At 59.8% G+C, this 27222-nt stretch overlaps 3 protein-coding genes across 4 annotated transcripts; all 3 read right to left on the bottom strand.

Annotated features, from left to right (window-relative positions):
- Positions 1 to 7944: 7944 nt before the first annotated feature.
- Positions 7945 to 10298, bottom strand: TMEM95 (transmembrane protein 95). 2 transcript variants are annotated; one of them, XM_045490220.1, is made up of 7 exons: positions 9650 to 10298; positions 9465 to 9521; positions 9179 to 9259; positions 9056 to 9076; positions 8836 to 8916; positions 8613 to 8700; positions 7945 to 8479 (listed from the first exon to the last, which is right to left on the bottom strand). In XM_045490220.1, exons 1-7 carry the CDS (start codon positions 10296 to 10298, stop codon positions 8458 to 8460), a joined length of 999 nt encoding a protein of 332 aa, XP_045346176.1. In that variant the 3' UTR covers positions 7945 to 8457. The 2 variants fall into 2 exon arrangements, with proteins under 2 accessions (XP_045346176.1, XP_045346175.1); XM_045490219.1 differs by lacking the exon at positions 8836 to 8916 and having other exon boundaries at positions 9650 to 10265.
- Positions 10296 to 12907, bottom strand: KCTD11 (potassium channel tetramerization domain containing 11). The gene has a single exon (XM_045490221.1). It carries the CDS (start codon positions 12130 to 12132, stop codon positions 11434 to 11436), a length of 699 nt encoding a protein of 232 aa, XP_045346177.1. The 5' UTR covers positions 12133 to 12907; the 3' UTR covers positions 10296 to 11433.
- A 730-nt stretch (positions 12908 to 13637) lies between these two features.
- ACAP1 (ArfGAP with coiled-coil, ankyrin repeat and PH domains 1) lies at positions 13638 to 27168 on the bottom strand. The gene is made up of 22 exons (XM_045490209.1): positions 26510 to 27168; positions 25865 to 25922; positions 21387 to 21506; positions 21138 to 21191; positions 20982 to 21040; positions 20537 to 20720; positions 20379 to 20423; positions 20158 to 20253; positions 19965 to 20039; positions 19765 to 19874; positions 17940 to 17991; positions 17748 to 17848; positions 17266 to 17389; positions 16949 to 17160; positions 16339 to 16408; positions 16093 to 16187; positions 15839 to 16008; positions 15228 to 15400; positions 14677 to 14786; positions 14484 to 14594; positions 14116 to 14165; positions 13638 to 13822 (listed from the first exon to the last, which is right to left on the bottom strand). The coding sequence occupies exons 1-22, from the start codon at positions 26560 to 26562 to the stop codon at positions 13722 to 13724; spliced, it is 2223 nt and encodes a 740-aa protein (XP_045346165.1). The 5' UTR covers positions 26563 to 27168; the 3' UTR covers positions 13638 to 13721.
- Between the last annotated feature and the right edge of the window lie 54 nt (positions 27169 to 27222).

The following is a 27222-nucleotide window of genomic DNA, read 5'->3' as shown; positions in this document are numbered from 1 at the left end:
GGGGCGGGGCCTGTGGGGGCGGGGCCTGGGACCGAGGGGCGGGGCCTGGCGCGGGTCCCGGCCCGCCCACGCCATGCCCGGGTCCCCGGGCCCGACTCCTGGAGCCCCGCGACCGCGGGCTGGGGGCCCCTCCTCGGCCAGGCCAGACCCCGAGAAGCCCTTCTCCGTCCTTTCCCTCTCCCCTGCCGCACACCCTCTTTCCAGCCTCTTTCAAAGAACCTTTCGCCCCTCCCAGACTTCGTCCTCGGTGTCCTGTCCCCCGTGCTCCCCTCTCCCCAGATCACCTCTCTCAGCCAGAGTCCCACCCCTCGAAGGAATCAGCCTCAGATGGAGATAACGGGCCCGGGCGGCGGGAGTATAAGGCTAAACAGGACAAAGTCCCCGGGTCCCAGAGAGAGCTTCCTAGCCCCCACGTGGAGAAAGGCAAGGTGCACAAGTGCTTTGAAATGGAGCCAGGGCAGGGGCGCCTGGGGGGCGGCGGGGTGTGTGTGGGGGGGGCTCGCTCCGTTAAGCATCCGACTTTGGCTCAGGCCATGATCACGGTTTGCGGGTTCGAGCCCCGCGTCAGGCTCTGTGCTGACCGCTCAGAGCCTGGAGCCTGCTTCGGATTCTGTGTCTCCCTCTCTCTCTGTCCCTCCCCCAGTTGCGCCCGCGAGCTCTCTCTCTCTCTCTCTCTCTCAAAAATAAATAAACATTAAAAGTTAAAAAAAAAAACAAATGGAGCCAGGGCAGAGAGGTGTTGATGGTGCAGGAAGTCAACCCCCAGCCTAGACAGAGTCTAAAATTGGAGGGATTGTCCGTTTCCCAGCTCTGAACCTGGGTCCAGTGTGCTGCCCCTGAAAGGGACGTTTTGGGGAGCATGCGGAAGGTCTTGTGTGTGGGTGCAGGGTGGGGAGAAGTTGGGAGTGGGCTCCTAAGCCCCGCCCCATGGGACACCCCTCCCCGTCACTGGCATTTAAGTGGCCTCTTTCTGGCATAACCCTCCTTCCCCCCATGTAGCCTCTGCGCACTGCTACCTGGACTGTGGCCACAGGAGAAAGTCTAGGACTTTGCAGAAGGGTCTGAAGAGGACCATCCCTCTCCCTTTCCTCCAGGGGTCCAGGGAGGAAGTCACCAAGTCTTCGGAAGGATGTGTGAGCTGCCCCCAGAGTCCCGTGGAGGAAAAAACCTACCCCATCTCGGTAAACACACAGGGTGTTGCGGCACCGATGAGAAATTTTTCCCAGTTCACAGATCTACCCGTTTGATGTCTTTGCCAATTCTCGTGCCCTCCAGCCAGGCCAGCTCATCACGCTGTAATTGCTTCCTCCACGTCTGTTGTTCCTGATACACCGTGGGCTCCGCGTGGTAGGGGCCGGGGCTGTCTTGTTGACCCTAGCGTTCTTAGCACCGGGGACAGTGTAGGCATGTAACAGGTGCATATTGTTGGGGAAGACGTCTGCTCAGTCACATTGTCATTCCTTTGTGGGTGATCTGCCTTTTTCTCCCTGCTTTCGAGACACCATTGGTGGGGCACCTGGGTGTCTCAGGGAGTTAAGCGTCCGACTCTTGGTTTTGGCTCCGGTCATGATCTCACAGCTCGTGAGTTTGAGCCCCACGTCAGGCTCCACGCTGTGCAGAGCCTGCTTGGGGATTCTCTCTCTCTCCCTCTCTCTGCCCCTACCCTGCTTGTGCTCTCTCTCTCTCTCTCTCTCTAGAAATAAATAAATAAACCTTTTTTAAAAAGTGTCAACATTTCTAAAAAAGAAAAAAGAAAAGAAAAAAAAAGAGCTATCATTGGTATTTTGTAGTTCTTTACAAAGTATCCAGGAAGAGATTCTTTTTTAATTTATTCTCTTAGTATTTTGTATTTCCTGTATCTGTGAATTCATACCTTTCATCAGTTTGGAGAAATTCTCAGCTAGTATCTCCTCAAATATTCTTTTTCGTCCATTCTTTGCTCCTTGGGGGACTATGGCTAGAAGTATGCTAGACCTTTTAGGGGCGCCTGGGTGACTCTCGGTTAAGCGGCCAACTCTTGATTTCGGTTCCGGTCATGATCTCATAGTTTGTGAGTTCAAGCCCCGTGCTGGGCTCCGTGCTGACAGCATGGAGTCTGCTTGGGATTCTCTCTCTCCCTCTCTCTCTCTCTCTCTCTCTGCCCCTCCTCCCCTCGCTCTCTGTCTCTCTCTCTCTCAAAATAAATTTAAAAAAAAAGTATGCTAGACCTTTTCAACCCGTCCTCCATGTAATCTGCCTCCCTTCTATATCTTTCAATCTTTGTGTCATTGTGATGCCATCTAGATAATCTCCTTGGGTCCATCTCCCAGCTCATTGTTCTCTCTTTGCTTGCATCTGATGTGCTCTTTAATCCAGACACTGAGGGTCTTTCGTTACTGTTATATTCATGCGAACGTTACTTTACTTTGTATCCCGACAGTACTTTATTGAGGTATAACTCGCATTCAGTACCATGCCCAGATTTAACCACGTGGCTCAATGCACGTCAGCCAATGTACAAAAAGACTCGGAACATTTCAACGATCCCAGAAACTTGCGTCGTGCCCATTGTTTGTCAATTCCACTTTCCAGAGGCGACTACTAGTCTGATTTCTATCGCGCAAAGATCACTGTTGCTTGCTCCCAACCTTCGTATCAACGGAGCCACACACTGTTTATAATTGCACTTGGCTTCTTTGACTCAACGCGTTTTCGAGATTCGTCTTGATGTCGCCCAAGTTCTTGGTGGGAAACACGTGGCTCCGTGAGCTTCTTCGAGGAAGAGCGTGTCACGCCTGAGTGTTCTCTGAGTCCGGTGTCTTCACAGATCTGGGTGCGCTGGAGGGGTCCTCTGGGAGTTGAACGTGTGCGTGAAGCACGCTTGGGGGTATAGGAAGGCAGGTGCAGCCAGAGAGGTTGGTGGAAGCCAGACCGGGCATCAGTTCACCCCTCAGCAAGCTTTGCACCATGCCGGGTCTTGGGGACCCGAGTGAACAAGCAGCCATGACCATGGCCCTGGCTGGATGTCCGCAACGCTTTGGAGAACATGGTCAGGAGCTTGGGCCTTGCCTGAGGGCCCTGATAACCACTGAAAGGTTTGAACAGAGGAGTGACCCTGCACCCTGCTGCAGGAAGGGGCTGGGCAAAGGTGAGGGAGAAGGAGCAGGGAGTTCAGGGAAGGGGCTCTTCCCGTTGGTTCCGGAGGCAGAGACTGGCCCTGCTTCGGCCTTGGCGACGGGATGGAGAGGCGGTGAAGAGAGGGGGCATTATTGACTGGACTCCCAGCCCAGGTCCTCTGCCCCAGCAGGAAACCAGACACAGAGGCTCAGCCCCACCTTCATCTTGGGCTTGGACAAAACCCAGGGAATCAGAGAGGCCTCTTTATTCCTCCCCTTGTCCCTATTCATCTCTTACTTTTGGAGTTAAGCTTCTGTCATCCCCACCTGGGTGGGGAAGCACTGTCTGACCACCCTCAGGGGCGCCCCTTCTAAGCCACGATGGGGGGTCCTGCTCACCCTTAAACCTGGAGGCCCAGGTCTGGCATCACTCCCGCTTCGTCTGCTTTTCCCCAACCTCTGCCCTGCCCTGCGGGCTCTGTATCCGGGAAGGATGAGCACATTGGCACCACCGGCCAAGTCTTTCTCCACAGGCCAGGGAACCAGAAGGGTAAGCAGAGAGGCCTGCTGGGGTCCTCCCCATCTACTGCCTTGGGTTCGGGTCGGGGGTAGGGCCCATCCCTCTGCGGAAAACTCCCCTCTCCTTTGGGGACCCACGTTCGTTCCCCCTTAGCTCCCACTTTCCTGCCCTGGTCTTTGAAGTCACTGGGCTCTCCCCTTCCGCCTTACCCACGCCAACCTCTCAACGAGGGAAATCACCTCTCTTCAGAGCCTTTGTGTGGCTCTTCCCTCTGCTTGGAAGTCCTCCCACCCTTATCCCAATCTGGCTGAGCGCAGGAAGCCTGTCCCTCCCTGATCTGCTCCCTTCCCCCAAACCCCAAGATCCCTGCGCCTTCCCATCATCGTACTCGTTGTTCTTGTAGAATTTGCCGGTAACTTGTCTGTCTCCCTTGCTAGATTCCAAGCTCCAGGTAGAAAAGGACTTTATCTCGCCTGGGTATTGCCGCGTCCCTCTTGCCCAGTCCTGTGCCTGGCTCATACAATAAGTGCTCAGTAACCTTTGTTGAACAAGTGGGTGAGACGATGCCATCTGGGTAGGGTGAGGCCAAGGAGACTTTTTGACGCCAAGAGCTCCTTTGCTGGTAGTGATGGGGACAGGAGTGCCCAGACCTCACCGTAAGCATTCTCTGGTCAACCCGTCCCTGCTTCCTCACTGTTTGGGCCCCCAAGTTTGGCTCTCCCTAGACCCTTGGGTGAAACCCCCCCCCCCCGTTCCATCACCCCATCATCCCCACGTCCCATCCTTCCCAGGCTGCATTTGTCTTGCTAGTTTTTGGAGTCACCAGCCCACCACCCTGTACGCGTCTGTTGGTTGGCTTTCCGGAGTGGAAGCGGTCCTGAACCCACGCTGTTCCTTCCGGGCCACAGAGGAGCTGAAGGTCTGTCTTCAGGGTCATGGTAGCTCAGACCCCACCTTGGGAGCCTGACCACCTGAGTTGGCATCCTGTGACGCTTTCACTTACCCGCCTGTGAACCTAGGCAAGTTACTTCCCATTTCTGGGCCTCTGTGTCCTCCTCTTTGAGATGCACCTGTGAGCAGTACGTACCTTCGGTGTCATTGGAGAATTAGCTGTGTCTACACAGCTGGGTGGTCGCCAGCCGGTAGCCAAGTGGCTGCCGATGAAACTCCTTCCCGGCACCAGCACTGTTGAATGCGGTGCCTTCCCACAGTGACGAGGGCTCCTCTGTGTCATCAGAGGGATGTCGCAGAAAGGATGGTGTGTGACTTCCGAGTGAGCTCGTACGAGACCGCGAGGATTCTGCCCCGCTCTCTTGGACCCCTCGCTCTGGGGGAACCGAGGCACCAGGTCATGAGGACGCTCAAGCAGTCCTGTGGAGGGGCTCCGTGAGTCAAAGGACAGAGGCCTCTTGCCAACAAGCCAACGCCAACCTGCCAGGCACGTGAGTGAGACATCTTGAGAGATGGTCCTCCGGCCCCGGTCAAACCCTAGACTTCCGCAACCCTGATGGACGCCTTGAAGCACCCTCATGGGCAACCATGAGCCAGAACCACCCGGGGAAGCTTCTCCCGAATTTCTGACCCACAGAAACTATGAGATGATGTTTATGGCCTTAGACAATTAACCTTTGGCATCATTTGTTACGCAGCTTTAGCTAACTGGCTGTGCCTGACACATCGTCTCCATACATTAGCCACCATTAACATTGACTTTGCAGGTAGGGGGGCGCCCAGGTGGCTCAAGAGTTAAGCAGCCGACTCTTGGTTTCCACTCAGGTCATGAACTCACAGTTCATGAGTTCAAGCCCTGCATCAGGCTCCACACTGGTAGGAAGACTAAGGCTGAAGCTGGTGAGTGATGTTTCTCCTGCACGTAGCTAGATGGTGACACAGCCAGTTGTGTCGTGAGGCCCTTAGGTGCCCAGTCCCAGACTCCTTTCTTCTGTCCCCACTGTCCTCGACTGCTGAGTAGCGATATCTAGTGGCCTAAACCAACCACTTGATCACGCTCCTGGGCTCTGAGAGTCTGGAACTCCAAGAGGACAAGGTGGCCCTACTGGGTCTGGGGCCATCGTTGGAAAAACGCAAAGTCTGCAGGTGACCTGACAGCTGGGGGCTGTATTATCGCTCCCATGGTAGCAGAAGGTATTGCCTTTTGACTGAAACCCGCCCCCCCTCCGCCGCAGGGTGGACTCTCCCTGTAGCCTACACATCGTCACAGCATGGTCACCGGGTTTCAGAGTGAATGTCCTCAGAGGCAGAGGGCAGAAGTTGCCAGTTTCTCAAGGCCTTGGCCCAGGGAGAGGCCCAGTTCACTTTGCCTCATTCGGTTGGTCAACCCGTCGTAGAGCCCGCGTTCAAGGGGAGGCTACAGAGACCCTACCTCTTGATGGAGGAGGCACGTCAAAGGCTTTAGGGTCCATGGTTTAAAACTGCCAGAGCTCTCGTGGCCCCTCTTATTTTGTGAGGGGCTCAGAAGAACCAGCCTTGCCCTGGCAGGCCGTCGGCCTTCCCTGCACAGAAAACACCAGCCCCGCCGGCCTCCTGTGTCACAAGTTCATGAAAAACTCATGTGCGGGGGGGGGGGTGGGGGTTGTCACCGAGGTTCAGAAGAGGAGGGATCAAGATGGCTAGAGATGCTTCCTGCTGTCACCGCGGGCCCGGTTCTGGGGAAGCAGAGACAAAACCTCAGGTAGCAGCTTTCTAGGGTAGCACATGGCCGAGAGGGAAGATTTTTAAGGACCCCCCCCCACCTGATGTTGGCGCCCCATGACAGATGTCTGGAGAAGGGACATTCTACTCTGCCTCAGGAGCTCCGAGAAGGCTTCTCAGAAGAGGTGATGTCGGAGCCAAAGGAGAAGGGCATCCCGGGTACAGGAACAAGCCTGGGCAGAGGCAAGGAGCCATGAGAGAACAAAGTGGGCAAGTGATTCAGCGGGGCTGCGGGGCGGGCAGAGCTGAGATAAAGCTCCGGGGACACACGGGGGCCAGATTCCAAAAAGGATTACGAAGGTGGACGGCTTACTGATGAGAAGCAGGCATGCGGCGGGAGACGAAGGGGATGTCCCTTCCTCCTGGCACCGCCATTAGCCCAGAGGGAGATCACGAGGAGGAGGCGGGGTCGGGGAGGAAGGTGGGTTTGGACTCGTGACTCCGACAGGCTTGTGGGGCGTTCGGGTGGAGATTCCACTTAGGGCCAAGATGGGTGAGCTCTGGCACGAGGACCAAGTAAGACGTGGGGAGCTGCTGATGGAGAGTCTTGAAAGTCAGGGTCAAGGGCCAGGCCTGTTGTATTCCACAGGCAAGAAGGGCTAGGGAAGGGCTGCTGCAGACCAGAGGGGGCCGTGGTGCCCGGGCGGTCGGCAGTCGTGGCTTCTCACCCCAGGCTGGGCAGTGACGCTGCCTGGCGCCCGACGCATACTCGCTAAGCGTCGGTCAGGTGAATGGACGTGACTTGTTGTATGATCTTGGGCAGGTTGTAATAACTTGGCATATGACCTTCGGGTCTTTTTCCTTCCTTCCTTCCTTCCTTGCTTCCTTCCTTCCTCCTTCCTTCGTCCTTCCTTCCTTCTTTCCTTCCTTCATCCTTCCTTCCTTCCTTCCCCCTTCCTTCCTTCCTTCCTCCTTCTTCCTTTGTCCTTCCTTCCTTCCTTCCTTCCTCCTTCCTTCCTTTGTCCTTCCTTCCTTCCTTTCTTCTTCCTTCCCTCCTTCCTTCCTCCCTCCTCCCTTCCTCCCTCCTTCTTTCCTTCCCTCCTTTTGGTATAAAATGAAGGGATTGGACCAGAATGTGTAAAATAATATCAAACGTACTTTCCTAGAAGGAGTAGGCACCCTCCCCATCCCCAGGACCCTTATGGACACCCCAAAAACAATGGTTCTAGATACCCAGTTTGAAAACCACCGGGCTAGGTGTGTGTCAGGATCCCTTCCAGGCCCAGCCCCTCCGACAGAGACTTGGGGTTGGCGACAGGCCTCTCTTTTTACGTTTCCTCGTCCATCTACCCAGCCCAAAGCTCCTGATAGCCAGCGGACTAAACGCCAGGGTCTCTGAACCACACACGACGGAGGTGTCGGGCAGATCAACTCTGTGTCACAGAGGACGCCCACGTTCATCATAAGGTGCCAGCGGCATTGCTCGTGTGTACCCCCTAAATGTCAGTAGCACATCCCCCGATCGAAGCAATAAAAAATGTCTCCAGATGTTGCCGAACGCCTCTTGGGGTGTGAAATCCACCCCCCACCCAGCACCCAGCACCCTCGGTGCTACACCGAGTCTCCCGTCCCCCCTCCGCCCTCCCCAGGTGTAGACAGAGGCCAGGCCCGGGCGGAGGCCACTGAAAAGCAGGTTTACTTGATCTTGGCAGGAGGGAGGCCTCTGTGGGAGGCCAAGGCTTCACAATGTTAAATGGAGGGATAGCATGCCAGCAGGCTGACTGATGTGGTCGCCACTCTAAAGGGAGGGAGTTTTCCAGAACCCTCGTTCCCGGATTCCCAATCAGTCAGAGGAGGGCCAAGAGCAGCTTCTGGGGCAAACAGCCCCCGCTTTCCGAGAACAGGCAGAAGGGGGTGTGGGGGCGGCGGTGTGTGTGTGTGCAGGGGGTTCTTTCCTCCTGTAGCCATTTTCCTGGAATCAGTGACTGCTTCTGGCTGATGAGTTGAGGGCCGGAGGGGAGGAACTTTCCAGCTGTGGGTGCCTGGGCCCCTGGAGGCCATCTGACACTGGGATCACGGAGGCGGCTGGGTTTAGGGTCTGGAAGGCTGAGCCTTTGGGATTGGAAGTGAGGGGCTGGCGGGTCCCTTCCAAAGGACGTGGGGGCTGGGAGGCTGTCTTCACATGTCACTTTATGCTTTGAAGTGTCTGGACCTGAGGGGACACAGAGAATGGGGGGCCTGAGAGGGGCAGGGCAGGCAGCCGGGAGAAGAGGGCACAGGAACGGTGGTAGAAGGTGCTGGGGGGTCAAGGGTGGCGAGGCCACACCCGCCATCTGCCCACTCACTCCACCACGAGGCTCAGAACGCCCAGGAGCAGGACAGTTATGAACACAGAGAGGAGCAGAATCCTGGCTTCCCGAAGATCGTGACTTCCTGCAGGGAACCCAGGAAGCAGTGAGTGATCCTGAGGACCTCGCTTGTCCTTGTGGCGGTGCGGGGCGGGGGGGTGGGGGGGGAGCCCGAGCTCAGAGATCTGAGCAGGGGTGAGGCGAGGGCGGGGAGCGGAACCTGCGAGGCAGCGCTTTAGAGGCCAGCAGTGCACGGCAAAGCTCTGGCAGGTGGAACAGTTGTACAGGACGGTGCTGCCCCCTGCAGGAGACAGCGGGGCCAGAGCTGGGGCGGGGGAGTCCCGGCTCCCACCTTCCAGAGTACCCCACTCCCTCCGGGACCACCGCCAGGCTCTCCTCGGGTCCCCCATCCTCACCTACCCCTTCCCTTTTCTACTCACGGCAGGCGGGAGCACAGAAAGCTGAAACCAGAGACAAGGAGGGGTGGGGGGAGAGGAGACACTCAGCCACACACCCCTTCACCGGACAGCCCGGGTGCCCCTGGTCCCTGCCCGCGTCAGTACCTTCCCTGGTGTACTCAGGAAACTTGACCTTTTGCAGCCATTGCCAATATAAAGGGAGTGAGGAGGGAGACCCTTTGATCTCTGGGGAGACAGAGGGCAGCTGTATTGCCCAGGGCCTCCCCAGGGCAGGCGCACCTCCCACGCTTCACCCAGCACCTCCCCGGTTACACCTTCCCGTCGTCTCCACCTGCCTGGCACCCTTCCCTGCCTCCCCGGGTCCCTCCTCCCCTCCCCCTCCCTGGTGCCCATCCAAGCCCCTAGGTCATGCCTTCGCCCTTGATCTCACCCATGACCCTCAGGACTCTGTGAGTCTTCTCTATGACTTTGTTCGTGGACACCTCATCTGTGGAGACAGGCAAGGACCTGTGACTCTTTCCTGACTTTCCCAGGGCTGGGGACTCAGGAGGTGGCCGAAGGGCTCCGCTGGGAAGCCACATGCTGCCGGGCCGGGCCCTGGATGTCTGATCCTACCTAAGGCAAAGGCCGGGAAGGTCCAGGAGGCCTCACAGGTCTCCCACCGAGCCTTCGCCTGGTTGCAGAGTCGAGCCAAGCGGCCCGACAGGTCACGGTCTGAGAGGTGACAGAGGACACAGGCCTGGCCGGTTGCCAGGAAGACCCCACCTAGTGCCAGCGTCCACATGAGGCCCGCTAGCGGGTGGCACAGGGAGGCTGGCCCCATGTAGGCTGGGAAGGCCTGGAATGCTTCGATCCTGGATCCAACCCTTTGCCCGGAGGTTCTAGACTGTTCCGGAACAGCCGGGGTTCTAGAGCATTCTGGAACAGCACCACCGCTCCATCTCGGGCTAGGGCAAAGCAGGGGCCCAAGGAACTGGGGGCCAGAAGAAGACTGGGCAGAGAACGCAGGGCTTCTGCTGCAAAGGGGGCAGTGCCCCCCACCCCCACCCCGGCCCTCAGCAGCAGCCTTTACAAGTTTGAGGTTCCAAAAAGCAATTTTATTTTTCTTCTTGTAAGTTCGTGACCCGCGATAAACAGCGAGGGAGTCCGCCCCCCGTCCCCCCCCCCCCGCCTCCCACCGTGAAGAACTCGTGCGTGAGGATCCCATCCCTCGGGGACCCAGAAACCACATCCTCCCCCAACCCTCCCGGCCTCCTCTGTTCATCTCCCCTCTGCCCTGGGCCGCCTTGGGCCTTCCCAGCTCTCTCCTAGCAACAGGCCCACGGTTACCTTAGCAACCAAGAGTTCTACACAGGCCTCCAAGGGCCGGCGGGGCCCAGTGACTTCTCTTACCTTTCGCCAGGAAGCCCCTGGCGACCCAGGCCTCCACAGGCCCCTCGTGCCTACGCAGGGAGGCGAACACACATGTGTGCACGCACACACACACACACCCCCCCTCGTGATTCAACTACTAATTCTCAATCTACTCACACCCATACGGCAGACATACCCAGCGCCAAAGCAGTTGCTGGGCAACCCCAAACAGGCCTGCCCAGGCAGAGACCACGGAGAGACTGTCACACGGACGGGAGCCTGGATGTGAGAGGCCCAGACGTCACTCAGACGCTCTGGCTGACACGCGTGCACACATGAAGGCAGTAAGGCCAAGGCCCAAGAAGATGCCACCCTCTTCCCAAAGGCCAGCTCCACCAACAATGGAGGGTCCTTTAAAAACTTGGCTTTCTAGAATGTGGGGCTCCAGCCCCATAGTAAATGGGGATTCTCCTAGCTCCCTTAGGCCACCGTGGGGTGGGGTGTGGCCCTTCTGTCTCCCTCAGGAGGTGACTTGAGACAGAGCAAAGGATCCCCCTTCCCATATTCCAGAATGTTCTGGTCTGTCTTCGGTCAGGCCTGGCCAGGCCATCCAGCCGCAGGAGAAGCCACGGTCCAGGAGACCACATCAGAGCAGTTCAAAGTCCTCCTTTCTCCCACACTTCGGTGTCCCCCCCCAGGGTTCTGCGAGGCCCAGCCTGGGCAGAGAGGTGTCCCTATTTCTCTAGACCCTTGAAATACTGAGCTCCAACGGGGAGACACTGCAGGCCCCCAGCCTCGGGCAAGAGCAAGCCAGGGGATCTTCCCCGCCCCTCCCAGGATTAGCACCAAGCCAGACCCTTTGCACGGCTCAGGTTCGGGAGCTCCTGCCCACATCTGGGCTCCGGTCAAGGTGCAGCCCTGACCCTCACAGCTCCAGAGGCAGAGCTAAGAAGAGACTTCGGAGGTGGTGGTGGCGGGGGGGGAGTCTCTCATTCTCTTTGCTGTCCGTTCTCTCCCCCTCCCAGGCAGACGGGAGGGCCGCGTTTTCAGTGCCTCACGAAGCGCAGAGATCGGGAGTTGAGCAGGTCCTCGGGGTCAGGGAAGACGGAGTCTAGACGGAAGCCGTGCTCCAGAGCCACCCGCAGCACCTCCTCCAGGAAGCCCGGCGTGCCCACCACCTCCCGCAGCTCCCCCGGCCCCCCAGTCCACAGAGGCTGTAGCCCCAGTCTCCTATACTCCACCTCAGGGAGCTCTGCGGGACAGGGGGCCCACTCCAGACGAAAGTGAGGGCCTCCCTCTGCCCTGTCCTCACTGGCCACACCAAATCGGGCCCGCATGGCGCCCAGGCACTCGGGGTCGGTGCAGAAGATGTTGGCTCGGAACGTATCCACCTGAACAGAGCTCAGCTCATAGTGGTGTGGGCCCCGGCGAGCGGAGAAGTGCACCAGGCGGGGGCTGGCGTCTACATCTGCATGGAGCAGGGCAGCTGTGGGCACGGGGGTCCCCCGAGAGGCCTCCAGTTCCCGCAGGGCATCCAGGAGGGGCTGGATCTGGTAGAAGTCCGCCTCTGCCCTGAGCAGGGCCGTCTCCCCGTAGCCACGGGGCAGGTCCAGGCGGCCCAGCCGCAGGAAATTGAGGATGTGCCGGAAGGCCTTGCCATCTCTGTCGATGAAGTAGTGGCCACCTCCCTGGGGGTTGAGGTTGGGGGGGATGGGGGTGCCCGCCCTAAACATGGCCCCCAGCATGGAGTCTGGGAAGCGAGTCAGGGTCTCCAAAGTGGTGGAATAGAGTGTGCCCCCCACATTCAGGGTCACAGGGCCCCCAAAAGAGGGGGGCGAAGAGGGCACAGGAGGAGGCGAAATTTTGGGGAGTACAGGAGACACCGACAGAGAAGAAAACGCACACTCCGCGGGCGTGGGCAGAACTGGGTCCTAAGGTTCGTTCAGACTCTCTCGGGGTTGGATGCACAGGTCGGAACACAAGGCAGGAAGATTTAGGGCTCACCCCAGCTACGTTGGTAGTGGGGGATGGTTTCCGGGCACAGACACGCCGGCCGGCCGAAAAGAACAGAAGCCAGAGAGGGAAGGGAGCTTTCGGCCCAGACGCATTCGATGCAGGGCGGTGGGTCAGCAAGTCTGTTGTGCGGTCTTCAGACAGCGGGTTTCGGAGTCCAGCCAGCAGGTGACGGTGGCGAGCACAGGCCGACCCTCGGAAGGACCCAGCCTCCGAGTTCTCGGGTCGATGGCTGTCGCCGCGGGCGAGTCCGCGCACGGCGCCGGGGGCCAGTCGGAGGCCCGGCAGGGCCTGGCTTCGGCGCGGGTCTCTGGCGACGGAGGCGGGGCTGAGCGCAGCTGGCGGCGGAGCGGCTCCGGATCCGCTGGGGAGCGAGGGCGCACGCTCAGAGCGAGCCGGGCGCGCCGGAGGACTCTGAGGGAAGCCGCCCGGGGTTCTCGGGACCCGGGCGCCGCCGCCTGCACGGGTGTCGCCGCAGCCGCCGAAGTCCTCTCCGCCCCCAGGAAGTGGCCTAAGGGCAGCGGCTGGGAGCCCTTTAAGGGACAGCCCCGCCCCCTTGGCGCCCCGCCCCCCGCCCCCGCCCGGCTCGCGCGGCCCGGGCGGAGGTGGGAGCCGCGAGTCTGGAACCGGAGAGACGGGGCGGACGGGCTGGACGAGCGGACACGGGCGGACACGGGCGGACACGGGCGGACGCGGGCGGGGGTGGGGTCCGCAGGGTGACTCAGGTGCGTCGCTCCGGATGCGGCCGCGTCCGCCCCGCAGGCCCCGCAGGTGTGCCGGGCCTCACGTCCGCAGCTCGCCGAGGGCCCCTAGGCCCGGCGGTCCCCGGCTTGGAGGCGGTGCCCTCCCCGCTCGCTCCCGCAGGGAATTCCCGAGGGGGCGGGTGCTGAGCCGCCGCATTCCGGGGATGCCTCCTGGCCGGGGTGGCCGAAGCCAGCCTCTCCGTCCCGGCCCGACGCCAGCTACCCCCCCACTACGGAAGGCCGGCCCCCAGCCCACGCGGGCGGCCTCTCCCCGGCCGGACTCGTCTGGCCACGTCGCCCGAGCCCGAGAGCCCCGCCTCGGGGCCGCCCGGCGCCAGGGCTGCGGCCGAAGCTACCACCTAGTTTGTCCGGAAGGCGCCCCTCGCGTGACTCGAGCTCGCAAACCCCAACCGCCCGCGCACCCTGGCAGCCGCGGCGCCCAGTCCCCGGCCCGGCCCGAAGGCGGCGCCCTGCCAAAGAACCACGACGGGAAGCGCAAAGCACGGCGGCTTTATTGACCGAGGGGCCGGCGGCCGGGGAGAGGGGACTGGGGGCTGCGGGCCCTCGAAGGCCTGGGATCAAAGAGTGTGGAGGTCGTGGCTACGCCGGCTCAGCTTCTCCGGGTCGTCCGACGCCATGAGGGAGAAGTCGCGGAAGATGTCCAGATACGTCTCGTCTCCTGGGTGGGGGGAGGGAGGGCTGGGCGGGCGCGGCCGAGCGCGGGGTGGGGGTGGGGGGACCCGCGGCCCGCGGGCGCGCTGGCGGCGTGGCCGGAGGGACAGCCAGCGCCGACGCGCAGCGCCCTCGCGGGTTCTCCGTTTTGTTCCGAGGACCCGGCGCACCAGCTGCGCCCCACACAGATTTGTTGCAAAAGTATGACATTAATCAGTGCAGCTGGGCGCGACGGGGACCGGGCTTCGGGGGCCAGAAGCCCAGAATTACAGTGTGGGGCGGGGGCGGGGGGTACGTTACCTGCCTGGCCCTGAGCCGCTTCGGCCTCCCTCATCTTTGCCAGTCGTAGCCTGAAGGGGAAGCAATGACCGTATGAATGACTTTTGCTTCACTCCCCCCACTCGGACTTCCCATCCTGTAAGCTGGGTGCTTTAATTCATCTGCTCCCCCGGGGTCCAGTGCTTAAAGGCGTTCAACAACATCGACGTCCCTCACTCAGGACGAACTCACCATCCCTGGACCCTACCCGGCCCCCTTGCTACTCCACGCCCCAATCTACGCTGGGGACAGCACTTCTCCAGCCGAGTCCCGGAGCTGGCCCAGGCCGTCCGGGCGTTAGCCCCGAGTGGGCAGGGCAAGCTCTAGCCCCGCCCCGCAGGCCTCCTCACAGGGTGACGATGTCAGCGTTGGCTGTTTCCATGGCGATGGTCAGCGGGTCCTTGCCTTCTGAGTCCAGGGCTCCCAGGTCGGCCCCCCGTTTCAGGAACAGGCAGGCCAGCCTAGAAATGACAGCGAGGGTCAGCCGGCCACTCGGCCTACCCGAGCCTTCTTTCCCACAGCCGTCATCCCCGCGGCCCCTACCCCGTGTGGCCGAGAATGGTCGCATGGTGAAGCGGCCCCCGGCCGTGGTTGTCCGTTTGGTTCACGTTCGCCCCGTTCTGGAGGAGAAACTCACAGGCCAGAAGAGAATTCTGCAGCGAGAAGTTGCAAGTGGGGAGAGAAGGTGGCATCTTCAGAAGCAGGCCAAAGATACTTTAGGATGGGATCAGCTGAGAGGGTGGGGTAGGGGAGCCAGGGGTGTAAGGGTTCGGCTGGGTCAGGCTCCGCCCTAGCTTTTTACAGTAGGTCATGCGTTAAAGCCACAGTCCAGCCTCACACGAGGTATGCTATCCCTATTTCGCAGGTGGGCAAACTGAGGCACAGAGAGGTTCACAACTGTAAGCGGTGGGAGCTTGGATTCAAACCCAGGTTGTCTGCCCCCAAGTCACACACCCTTCGCAACCCAGTGTCTGTGGGTTATCATTATCACTCTCTCCGGGGTGGGAGGAGGGGTAGGGGCAGGGCTCAGACTCCCCGTGGGAATGGGAGAGAAGGAGCCTAACGGTGGGGGCGGGGCAGTGGGCAGGACTCACAGCAGCCGTGGCCTGGATCAGCGGAGTGGCATTCTCCTGACCCCCGTTGACCCAGTTGACGTCAGCTCCGTGGGCAAGGGCATCAGCCATGGTGGGCAGGGAGGGAGGATGCCCAGCAGCTCGAAACAGCAGGGCCCCAGGGTGGAGGGCGCCCAGGTCATCAGAGGGCGGCTCTGTTAGGGGGTGGGAAGAGACCCTCAGCACAGTTTGCAGATGCTCTAATGGGACAGGTCATTTCTCAGTTCTGGGAGGGCCTTCAGGACGCTGGGGACTTCGGTAGGAGGTGCAGGCAGGATGGTGCGGGGTGGGAGGTGCATGTGTGTGGGGGGGTCCCTAGGGCAGGGGGGGATAGACCGCGTCCCTCACCTCTCCCTGTCCAACCACCTTCTCCAACTCAAGCGTCACTCACCCTCAGCAGCCTATTCCCAGCCCTACACTCCTTCCCATTCTTCCCTTAACCCCCAAACTCCTGCCTGGTAAAACCAGTGTTGCTGTGGTCTGCCCCCTCCCCCACCCCCCAGTACTGGCGAGGGGAAGGCTCGGGCCTCCGTACTCTGCCCTCCTCACGGGGCACACGGCCGGGCTCAGTCGATGCCCCAGCAGCCCTCTACCTGGCCTGGATCTGAAGCTCCCGGGCTGGGGCCGGACGGAAGGCTTTGGGGGCACGGGAGGCTGTCCCCTGGGGGGGGCCCGGCCCCCTCTCCGCCCTCGAATCTCCGGAAGCTTGGTCAGGAACTTCTTTTCCACGTATTTGGCACGAATCCAGGCCTCCTTCTCCTGCCTGTGAGAGTGTGGTGGGGAAGGAGGGGACCGTCTTCCCTCCTTCCCCACAGCGGGCAGCCCCCCACACACACCCCAACCTCACCGGGAGCAGCTGGGCCCGGGTTTCTTCACGGCCATGGCCTCCACCCGGGCCTCATAGATCCGGTTGATGACTACGTTCCCCAGCTCGCACATGAGCTTCGGGTGGGCCCAGGCAGAGGCGGAGACAGACAGGTGGAGGGGAGAGGTGAGTGTCTGAGTCCTCAGGGCTCTGCAGCCCCTGGACTCAGCCCCCCCCAGTCCCCCTTCCCATCAGGAGACCTCCCCCCCCCCCCCCCCCGCCAGTCACCTTCACCAGCTCTGGTTCCCACGAGTCAAGGGTCAGGGACCGGACTTTGGAGAAATGAACTCCAAGGCTCCTGGAGGGCCAGAGCGGGGGTCAGGCCCCTTGTGGGGTGGCAGCAGCCGCGGCTCCCCAGGAGGACTTGGAGGCAGGGCCCCCCTGCAGCAGAGGTGCTGGCCAGGTGGGGGCAGGGCAGCGGGCCACGTGGCCTTGCTCTGCTCACCGTCCCGCTTCGCCCTCCTACATTTCACGTTCAGGGCCTTCAGTTTCCCTCCTCTCGCCCTGCCGCTCCCCTCCTTCCGCCAGGCTGACCCGGGCGGAGGGCCTCATAGACTTGCTGGGGCCTAGTGACCTCTTCTCTCTCTGCTCTCCATCGGCTCCCCTACCCTCGAGACCTCTGAGCCCACGGTCAAGCCACTAAGCATCTCTGGCCAGGCCAGGACCCTGTGCCCAGGGCCAGCCAGGATCTAAGAAAGGAAGCCAGGACAGGGTGGGAGGGAGGGGTCTGTGTGATGGGCTCAATCCCGCCCCCCTCCCAACCCCCCCTTCCAGCCCCCCCCCCCCCCCCGCAGCCAGAAGGAGAGCAGCCCCCGGCGCTCGGGTCATGGGTGGTGACCTGTGGATGCCGGAGCACTGGATGCAGAGGGTGACACCAAGGTTGATGCTGGCCCACTCGGGGGCTGGCTCTCGGCAGTCACAGCACTGGGCGTTGCCGTCCACGCTCTGCACCTGGGCTGCCACGTGCCCAGCACCGCCGGATTCCCGTCCCCTGGCGGTGCCGCCACAGCCCAGCGTGGCGGAGGAGCCCACAGCCAGGGGTCCTGAGCCCTGGGGGAGACGGGGGGGGGGGGAGACAGAGTGGCCATGGGGCCTGGGGAAGGGGTGCCTCGTCCCCCTGGGCAGCCGGGCCCCCGCGCCCTCCTGTTAAGGCACCTGGCCTGGCCCCCAGGGGCTGTCGTCGAGGCGGGCCTGGCTGAAGGCCGTGGCTATACTGCTCTGCACGGCGTTGATCCACAGCTGCAGGAGGCGCTCCGAGTCGGCCTGCAGGAAGCAGGACCTGGGCAGGAGGGGAGAGTGGGGCGGGGAGGCTTCTGAGGCCGGGGGAGCCACGTGGGGGGATAGGCGGGCTGACATTCACCTGCCATTCAACTGGTACCCGCCATAAAGAGATACGAGATACCAGCCGGATAGAAATTTGGCACCGGTTGGTCCCATCTTTCTAAATATCCCCCGTCACCCCATCCCCTGCCCCTAAAGGCACCCTCCCCCCCCCAGGCTGCCCCCCCAATCCAGCCACCAAAGCGTTAATGCCTGGTGCTACACAGGGGCCCCCAAGACGCCCCTGCGATTGGCCTGCCTTCCTGTTGGTAAAGGTTTAGCTGCATCAGGGCATCGCCCCCCACGTCTGCACTCACTTGCTGGGGGACACCACCTCAAAGCAAAACCGCCTTTCCGAGTCAGGGCAGAGCTTCACGGTGCAGAGACGAAGGTCATCAACCACCACAGTCACAGGGTCCTGGAACGGGACGGTGGTGAGGGCCAGCCGGCCGGCTGCAGCCAGGGCGGAGCGTCCCTGGGCCCGGGGCAGCCAGGACGCGTCTCCCTACCTTGTACTTCTTCTGATAAACCAGTTGGTTGCTCTGAATGGTGAACCAGCGTCTGAAGGAGGTGGAAAGAGAGTTGTGGACACGGGCAGCCCTGGGATGAGCTCGAGACAGAAACAGCACAGAGGCTGCGCCCTCTGGCCCGTAAGGATCTTGCTGGGAGGGTTGGGCTGACCATCCCGTCCAGTCAGATGCTCCAGAACAGGGCCCCGGAGCCGTGCAGGTCAGGACCCGGAAGGCGGTGCTGTTCACAACTCCCAACAACCCAGATTGGATACATTTGGGAAGACAACCTTCCAGCAGATGGCAGTAAAATGCTTTTCCAATAAAACTGGTCGACGGCTCCAGTTTTTAAAATGTGTACAGTATGTATATTTCTGTATATATTTTTAAGCTTCTTTATTTTGAGAGAGAGAAAGAGAGTGAGCAGGGGAGGGGCAGAGAGAGAGGGAGACACGGAATCCAAAGCAGGCTCCAGGCTCTGAGCCGTCAGCACAGAGCCTGACATGGGGCTCGAACCCCTGAACCGTGAGATCATGACCTGAGCCGAACCCGGATGCTTAACCGACTGAGCCCCCCCAGGCTCCTCTGCAGTATATATTTTTTTTTTTTTAATTTTTTTTTTTTCCAACGTTTATTTATTTTTGGGACAGAGAGAGACAGAGCATGAACGGGGAAGGGGCAGAGAGAGAGGGAGACATAGAATCGGAAACAGGCTCCAGGCTCTGAGCCATCAGCCCAGAGCCTGACGCGGGGCTCAAACTCACAGACCGCGAGATCGTGACCTGGCTGAAGTCGGACGCTTAACCGACTGCGCCACCCAGGCGCCCCTGCAGTATATTTTTAAATAGTCGCTACACCCAGCATGGGGCTGGAACTCACAACCCCAGAGACCAAGGGTTGTGTGCTCTACTGACTGAGCCAGCCAGGCGCCCCAAGTCTCTTGCCACAACTTTTTGACAGATGGAAGTTTCTTACGGAAGGGGCGCAATTTTCTACTTTGCACAAATATCCTGCATGGGCTGGCAGTGGCCCTGGAAGGGGAAGGAGCGGAGTCAGAGCAGGTGACACCCCTGCCCCACACCTGTCGCGGCTCCTAAGTCCCTACGGAAGCCGGAAGCCGACAAGGCCCTATCGTGGCTCACGTCTCTGTGAGCTCCGGCTGCACCTCCGACCGCGTCTTCCTCCCTCCCGCGTCCGCACCCAAAGTGCCCTCCCTGTTTCTCCAATGCCCTGGGCTTTTCAAGGGCCTTGGCACTGGCTCCTCCTTCTGCCTAGAACATTCTCCCCCCAGATATCTTTCAAGTCTGTCTTCACTCAGAAGTCACCTTCTCACGAAGCCTTTCCTGACCACCCTCTTTAAAACTGCAACCCCGGGGCCCCTGGAGGGCTCAGTGGGTTAAGCTTCCGACTTCGGCTCAGGTCATGATCTCGCGGTCTGTGAGTTCGAGCCCCGCGTCGGGCTCTGTGCCGACAGCTCGGAGCCTGGAGCCTGCTTGGGATTCTGTGTCTCCCTCTCTCTCTGCCCCCTCCCCCACTCACGCTCTGTGTCTCTCAAATACAAACATCAAAAAGAATTTTTTTTAATTTAAAACGGCAACCTCCCGCAGCTCTCTGCATCCCCTGCTTTTTAGTTTTTCTCCGGTGCCACTCTTCCCTTGTAACGTAACATAACTCACTGTCGTGTTTACCGTGTGTCTTTGCTGATGGAACAGAAATTCCCCGAAGGCGGCGGGTTTTGTCTGTTTTCTCACTGCGCTTAGCACACAAAACCACTCAAGAAACATTGACCTGAGCGGGTGTGGGTGACTGGGGGTCCTCTCCTCACCTGCTCCACGTCTTAAATGCGTTGCTGGCCCGTTTGAAGAGGTGTCCTTCCATGACCAGGCCGCCAGGCCCCTCCTTTAGGCTGGGTTCTGGCTCCTCCCCGCCCAGCTCCTGGGGGCACAGGAGGGTCCCGGGCAGCTGACAGGCGGAGGCCGGGGCGCAGGGCCCCGCGCACCCTCCTGCGGGCGGGGGGACCCTCACCTTCTGCTTCAGCAGCACGTGCCTCTGTTCCATGTCCCGCCTCTCGCGAGCCGAATTCAGAACCAGCTGGTGCAACTGGGCACGGGAGGGGCGTTTCAGATGTCCCCAGCCCCCTCTCCTGAACCGGGCCAGGAGAGGTGTCTTGCAGGGGGCCCCCCCTCCCTCCACCACCGCCCGCTCTCCGGAGCCCCACCTGGGCACCCAGGTCCCTACGATACTGGGCCAGCCTGCCCAGCTCCTCGTGGCCCTGCTGGAAATGGGTAGCCTGGGCCTCCACCAGACGCAGCACCTGGGCGACAGGGTGGGCAGGGGGCAGAGGTGACGAGGGACCCTCCTGTCTTTCCCTCTTCCCTCCTGCCACCCTCCGCCCAGCAGGCTCCTCGTCACGTGGCACTTGCCGCCCCCCCAACTCACAAACTCCATGATGTCAAACTTCCTCTTGTCCTCGATCACGTTGATCTGAGGGCCCCCGAAAGACGTCAGGTGAGTCTCGAAAACGTAGCGCCCCCGCCCACCGCACACCGGGGCCTCTCCAGCCCCGAGGGGTCCCAGGGGACAGGCTGGGTGGTCACCTGCAGTGCGTAGTCCAGTGCTCGTCCCCGGTACCCGGCCCGCGCAGTCTTCAAAGCGGCTCCGGCCTCTTCGGCCTCCTGGGCCCGGCGCCGGGGGACCTCGGCATTGTGGATGAGAGCAGCCTCCAGGCTCTCAGCCCCCTTCCAGAAATCCCGGCGAGCCTCTCGGAAAGCCCGGAGACCCCTGCGGGATGGAAGGACAACACACAACCACAGGTACCCTTTCTGTACCCCCCCAACCCCGGCCCAGCAGAATGGTCCCCGGCGGAGTGGTTCCCGGTGGAGGCCCGCTCGCGGCCTTCCGGACGGGCCTCCGAGGAGGTGTCGGGATGGGGGACAGCTGTCAGGCCACCCGAAACCCCCAACCGCACGGCTCCTGCCTCGAAGGAGGCCCCCGTGGTAACGGGACGAGGGACGGAGGACCGGGTCCCCCCCACACACTCACTCCTTGACCAGGGTTTGGATTTGCTGCTGCAGGGTGTGCTGGGTAGCGTCCAACAGCTCCTGCGGGGAGGGGAGCAGACACTGGCAGGTGAGGGTCAGGCCGCAGACAGCCCAGGGCTCCCCCAGCCCAGCCCCAGCCCCAGCCGCTTCCGCTCACCGCATGGCTGTCCAGCTTGTGGCTGAGGCTCTCGGTGAATTTGTCCAGACACTCCTGGGCACGGAGAGTCAGAGAGAGAGCAGGCGTGGGGCAGCTGGGCCGCCATCTCCAGACCCAGCCCCGCTCTGGCCTGGGCCCTGCAGACCCCAGGCCGACCCTCCCCTCCCCTCCCAGAGGATCTTTGCATTCCAGGCCCCCCTCCCAGCCTGCTGGGGGGGGGGGGTGGGGTGGGGATGGGGAGCTACATACCGCCATCATGGGCTCGGGAGGACCCAGACGGGCCAGGTCACAAATGCCAGCGATGAAGGTGCGGCCGGCCGCAAGGTAATGGCGGCCACTTTCCAGGAGGCTGTTACCCAGCTTGAGGAGCTAAGAAGCAACAGGGGGGAGCAGGGAGTTGTGTGACCCCCTCACAGCAGCCCCCCCTCCCTCTCCCTTCCTTCCCAGCCTCGCCCAAGCAACTCTGCGGCCCAGCCCGGTACTCCCAGTTGCGAACACACAGCTGGTGCTTTCTCATCTCTGCTGCTTTGCTCGCACTGCTCTGTGCCTGGAAGAAAAGTCCTCCCGGCCTGTCACCGAAGCCAGTGTCAGCTGGCTCCAGCCCGTCTTTCTGTGTCCACTTCCCTGTAGTCCTCCCTGCCCTGACCTGGCTGCCTGGATCCAGAGCTTTCCAGAAACTCCACTGCTGCCTGGGTGGCCTTAAATTCTAGCAGTCTAAGGGCGCCTGGGTGGCTCAGTCGGTTAAGCGTCCGACTTCGGCTCAGGTCATGATCTCGCGGTCTGTGAGTTCGAGCCCCGCGTCGGGCTCTGTGCCGACAGCTCGGAGCCTGGAGCCTGCTTGGGATTCTGTGTCTCCCTCTCTCTCTGCCTCTCCCCAGCTCACGCTCTGTCTCTCTGTCTGTCAAAAATAAGTAATCATTAAAAAAAAATTTTGGGGGGGCGCCTGGGTGGCTCAGTCGGTTGGGCATCTGACTTCAGCTCAGGTCACGATCTCGCGGTCCGTGAGTTCGAGCCCCGCGTCAGGCTCTGGGCTGATGGCTCAGAGCCTGGAGCCTGCTTCCGATTCTGTGTCTCCCCCTCTCTCTGCCCCTCCCCCGTTCATGCTCTGTCTCTCTCTGTTTCAAAAATAAATAAAACGTTAAAAAAAAATTAAAAAAAAATTTTTTTTTAAATAAATAAATAAATTCTAGCAGTCATTACTGTCAGGAGTTTTCCCATTCTGGGCTCACTGAGCAGTTTCCTCACGAACAGGAACAGATCAGGACAAGGATAGCACGTTGGGGTGTTCCCAGGGCCCATTTTGTCTGGCGCCTTCGACTGACAACCGAGGAGGCTTGAGAAACAAGGGACAGTTGGGGCGCCTGGGGGGCTCAGTCGGTTGAGCCTCCGACTTCCGCTCAGGTCATGATCTCGTGGTTCACAAGTTTGAGCATCGGGCTCTGTGCTGGTGGCTCAGAGCCCGGAGCCTGCTTCAGATTCTGTGTCTCGGTCCCTCTCTGCCCCTCCCCCGCTCATGCTCTGTCTCCCCAAAATAAACAAATGTTAAAATTAATCAATTAATTAAATACATAAATAAAAGAAACAAGGGGACAGCTGACAGGCCTGAGCAGGGTCCCTCTGGTAGGGCCAGGTGGCTGAGTCAGAAACCAAAGTGAGATCTCCTGACCTCTGGCCCTTGTTATCTTCGGTCACCAGTCACCGCATTACATCCTGAGGTGACACGACTTGGCTCTGGCCTGAGTCACCCCAACAGGGATGGAACAAGTGTCTGTGGAGCCCCTCAGGTCAGGCCCCGGGGACAGGAGACCACCAGGGAACCTCTGTGGAAAAATCCTGGGCAGAGGGGGCTCAAGAGAACTTGGGCCACGTGGGTTCTCAGCGGGTTTTTGAAAACTGAAAAACACTTCCTAGGGCTCGCGAAGGCCGCAGGGAGGTATGGCTTCACCTGAAGGTGACTGACAGGGTCAGCCGCGATCAGGAAACTAACCACGACGCAGCCTCATCGGGGGTCCATGCAATGGAGTAGCACTGAGCCGCGCAAGGGAAGGAACTATCCACACGTGGACTGCTTGTACTAACGTGTAGCAAACCGAACGAACTTCAGGGGCGTTATTCCGAGAGAGAACCACGACAAAAAAGGCTAATCTTGAGAGGTCACACAGCGTATGGCTTCACTTAAGTAACAGTGTAGCAATGACAAACGTCCGGAGAAGGAGAACGGGTGAGCGGATCAGGGCAGGCAGGGGAGGGTATCTCAAGAGCTCCTCGCGGTGAGCGGTGAGTTTAAGGGCTTGAACGAGATGCTGGCATGTGACGGAGCGCCGTTGAATGGTACACACAGACTTTGTTTTGTTTTGTTTTGAAAAAAAAAAAAAGGACAGTCGACCCTCGCACAGCAGGGGTTTGAACCACGCTGGTCCATGTAAAAGTGGACGTTTTGTGATAAATACAGTACAGTAAATGTTATCTTCTCTTGCTTGTGCTTTTTTCTTTCTTTTAGACACAGAGAGCGCGTGCGTGTCCGGGTGTGTGAGGGAGGGAGGGAGGGGCAGAGACGCAGAGAGAGACTCTCAAGCAGGCTCCACACTTAGGTCTGAGCCCGGCATGGGGGCTCGATCCCATGACCCTGGGATCATGACCTGAGCCAAATTCAGGGTTGAACACTTACCTAACTGAGCCATCCAGGCACCCCTGATTTTTTAAAAATTTAATTACGTATGTATGTATGTATTTAACTCTACACCCAACGTGGGGCTTGAACTCATGACCCTGAGATTAAGAGTCACTCACTCCAGGGGCGCCTGGGTGGCGCAGTCGGTTAAGCGTCCGACTTCAGCCAGGTCACGATCTCGCGGTCCGTGAGTTCGAGCCCCGCGTCGGGCTCTGGGCTGATGGCTCAGAGCCTGGAGCCTGTTTCCGATTCTGTGTCTGCCTCTCTCTCTGCCCCTCCCCCATTCATGCTCTGTCTCTCTCTGTCCCAAAAATAAATAAACGTTGAAAAAAAAAAAATTTAAAAAAAAAAAAGAGTCACTCACTCCAATGACTGAGCCAGCCAGCTGTCCCTCTTCCTTATGAGTATTTTTTTTTTAATGTTTATTTTTGAGAGAAAGAGAGAGACAGAATGTGAGTGGAGGAGGGGCAGAGAGAGAGAGAGAGACAGAGAGAGGGAGGGAGACACAGAATCTGAAGCAGGCTCCAGGCTCTGAGCTGTCCGCACAGGGCCTGACGTGGGGATTGAACTCATGAACTGTGAGATCATGACCTGAGCCCAAGTCAGACACTTAACCGACTGAGCCCCCCAGGAGCCCCCTTATGATTTTCTCAGTAACACTTTCTTTCTTCTAGCTCCCTTTACTGTATAGACAGCATACGATACACATATCACATAAAACACGTGTGAATTAACCGTTTACGTTATCGGTAAGGCTTCTGGTCAGTGGCAGGCTATCAGTAAAGTTTTGGGGGATTTAAGAATTATATGTAAATTTTCGACTGTGCTGGGGGGGGGGGGGTCAGTGCCCCTAATGTTCATGTTGTTCAAAAGTCAACTGTATATGCAAAACAGGTAAAATCCAGGTAAGGTCCACAGACAGTCATTGTACCATGACGACGTCAATTTCCTGCTTTTGGTAAAGTACTAGCATTACCCCAAATGCCACCATTGGGGGAAGCTGGGCGATGGGTCCATGGGACCTCTACCATCTTGTGAGTCTGCAATGAACTCAAAGGACAACAGTTTAATTAAAAAAATATATGTTAATTTGTCATTGGGGCGCCTGGGTGGCTCGGTCGGTTAAGCTTCTGACTCTTGATTTCAGCTCAGGTCATGATCCCAGTGTCATGGGATCAAGCCCCTCCACGGGCTCTGGACTGAGTGTGGAGCCTGCTTGAGTTTGTCTCTCTCCCTCCCTCTGCCCCTCTCTCCCACTTGTGCTCTCTCTCTCTCTCTCTCTGTCAAATAAATAAAATGAAAAAAAAAAAAGAAAAGTTAGAAAGCTCCTCCAGCTGGCCTTGAGGAAGCAAGCTGTCTAGGGGCAGGGCCACGTGACAGGGCACCGGGCAGCTTCGAGGAGGCGAAGGTCTCAGTCCCGCAGCAGCAAGGAGCTGAAGTCGGCCAACAACCACGCGAGCTTGGAAGGAAACCCTGAGCCTCAGATGGACTGCAGCCCGTGGGACCCTGAGCCGCGCCCAACTCCTGACCTACAGTAACTATGCCAACAAATGTGTGTCGTTGTAAGTCACTAAATTCGGCATAACTTGTTACACAGGCGGTAGAAAGCTCACGCACCAATACGTATGTAACACGTGAGACTGGGGTAAATGCTATAGAGAAAAACCAAACCCGCTAAGGGGGCGGGGAGTGTTCACACGTGCGTGTGCCCGTTTTATCAAGAGTAGCCACGGAGGGCCCTACTGTCCCGTGTTTAAGTGTCTCACTGCCTTGTCTCCCAAAAGCTGCTGTGAGCTCCCTGGGGGCAGAGCGGTCTTGCGGCCCTGAGGCCCCGGCTCACAGCTGACCCGGTAAAGCCCACAAGTGAGTCTTGTCTTCCAGGACCTCGAGCTCTTTGAGGGGGCAGAACTTCCATCTGCTTCTCTATAGCCCCCAAAGTATTTACCCCGCACGGTTAGCATTCAAAAACCCCTGGAACTCCTTCGTGGTCTCCAATTTTCTCCCTGGCCTCGCCCCTCTCATCTTTACCCCATCCTGGGTCCCCTGCCCATGTCACCTTTTCCAGCCGGGTCTCCAGTTCTGACACCTCGGCTTCCACCAGCTCGATAGAGGCTCTGGGAAAAGAGGGGTCACGGGAACAGAGCTTGGGTCCCTCTGGTCTGTGCGCCCCCGAAGGGCTGGGGCTGGGGTGAGGGGGTAAGGGCGCAGACAGGAAAGGCTGATGCGGTCGGGGACCTGTCCGCAGGCCCTGGCCGCCTCCCTCACTCCGCGCAGTCTGAGAGCTAGTAGGGCCCAGGCCAGAGCAGGAAGGGCAGGAGGAGGGTGGATGTGGCGACGGCAGGAAGTTGCTAACCGCCCCAGCAGGTGCTGGGGGAGGGGCGGGGGTACCAGGAGCCGAGGAGGTCGTGTCCGCTCTGGGGGTAAGAGGGGCTAGAGAGGCCCCTAAGAGGGGCTAGAGAGGCCCCCTCTGCATGCGAAGGGGGCAGAGAGCATCAGAGTCTGGGGGGTTCATAGTAGAGGTGCTACTAAGTCCTCCGAGTGGCCTAGAAGCTCCATCTTGTCCCGTTGGGAGTCATTCCCTGGAAGGACATCTGGCCTGGGGAAGGGCCTGTGTGTGTGTGCGTGCGTGTGTGTGTGTGTGTCCATTGGGGATGGGGGTCGGACCTCACCCCCTCTGCCACCCAGACCTGCGCACACTTACCGGAAGCGGGGTGAGTCTTTGAGACACTCCTCGAAATCCAGCTTGACCGTCATCTTGCTCCGCTGCACGGTAGGTCAGACGGGCAGGGGCTGCAGGGGGAAGCGCTCCCTGCCCCAGGAGGGGTTGGTGAGGAGGAGGAGGGGGGGGGGGTCCTCTCCTGGGGAGAGCCTGGGGGTGGGGGAGGGGGCTCAATCCCTTCCCTAAGGGTTAGGGGTGTGCAAGGAGGAGCTCTCACCTCACACTTGCAGGCAGTACTGGGAGGGGCAGAGGCGGGGCCAGGCGGAAAAGCCACGGCCCCACCCACACAGACTATCTGTGGTCCCCTTCTTACCAGAGTCCCCTTCCCCGCTTTTTTCTCCTTTAGCGGTGCTGGGGGCTGGGGGTGACTGGCAGATACAGGCTCCGGTCCTGATTCTGTCACTCAGAGACTGTGTGACCCTGGGCAAGCTCTCTGATTCCTCAGTTTCCTCATCTGGAAGATGGGCATGACAACCTCCCCCCCCCTCCCCCGCCCCGCCCAGAGATGTCGTAGGAATTAAAGAGGACATTGGTACATTCGTGGTTTTGGGGTCCCACCAACCACCGTCCCCCTGCTGCAGTGGGGGGGCCTTCTGGGCCTCCCAGGCCCTCCCTGAGTCCAGCGCCCCAGGCTGTTCCAAGCTTTCTTCTCCGCTCCTCTGCCTGCTGTGGTTTCCTGTATGCAGACGTCCTTC

Source organism: Leopardus geoffroyi, chromosome E1, assembly GCF_018350155.1.
Source record: "Leopardus geoffroyi isolate Oge1 chromosome E1, O.geoffroyi_Oge1_pat1.0, whole genome shotgun sequence".
Taxonomy (NCBI): domain Eukaryota; kingdom Metazoa; phylum Chordata; class Mammalia; order Carnivora; family Felidae; genus Leopardus; species Leopardus geoffroyi.
This window is presented reverse-complemented; position numbering and strand designations above follow the sequence as displayed.

Bases quoted from the DNA above. Each gene is read 5' to 3' on its own strand.
- TMEM95 (XM_045490220.1), bottom strand. From the start codon at position 10,298: ATGAACAGAGGAGGCCGGGAGGGTTGGGGGAGGATGTGGTTTCTGGGT. The intron at 9,260-9,464 runs GTGAGATCAAGG...CTGTCTCCCCAG, and splicing joins CAGAGTCCTGAGGGTCATGG to AGATCAAAGGGTCTCCCTCC. The intron at 9,077-9,178 runs GTACTGACGCGG...CTCTGGTTTCAG, and splicing joins TCCTGAGTACACCAGGGAAG to CTTTCTGTGCTCCCGCCTGC.
- KCTD11 (XM_045490221.1), bottom strand. From the start codon at position 12,132: ATGCTGGGGGCCATGTTTAGGGCGGGCACCCCCATCCCCCCCAACCTC.
- ACAP1 (XM_045490209.1), bottom strand. From the start codon at position 26,562: ATGACGGTCAAGCTGGATTTCGAGGAGTGTCTCAAAGACTCACCCCGC. The intron at 17,849-17,939 runs GTAGGGAGACGC...GTCCCGTTCCAG, and splicing joins TTTATCAGAAGAAGTACAAG to GACCCTGTGACTGTGGTGGT. The intron at 17,161-17,265 runs GTGCCTTAACAG...CGTCTCCCCCAG, and splicing joins GCCCCTGGGGGCCAGGCCAG to GGCTCAGGACCCCTGGCTGT.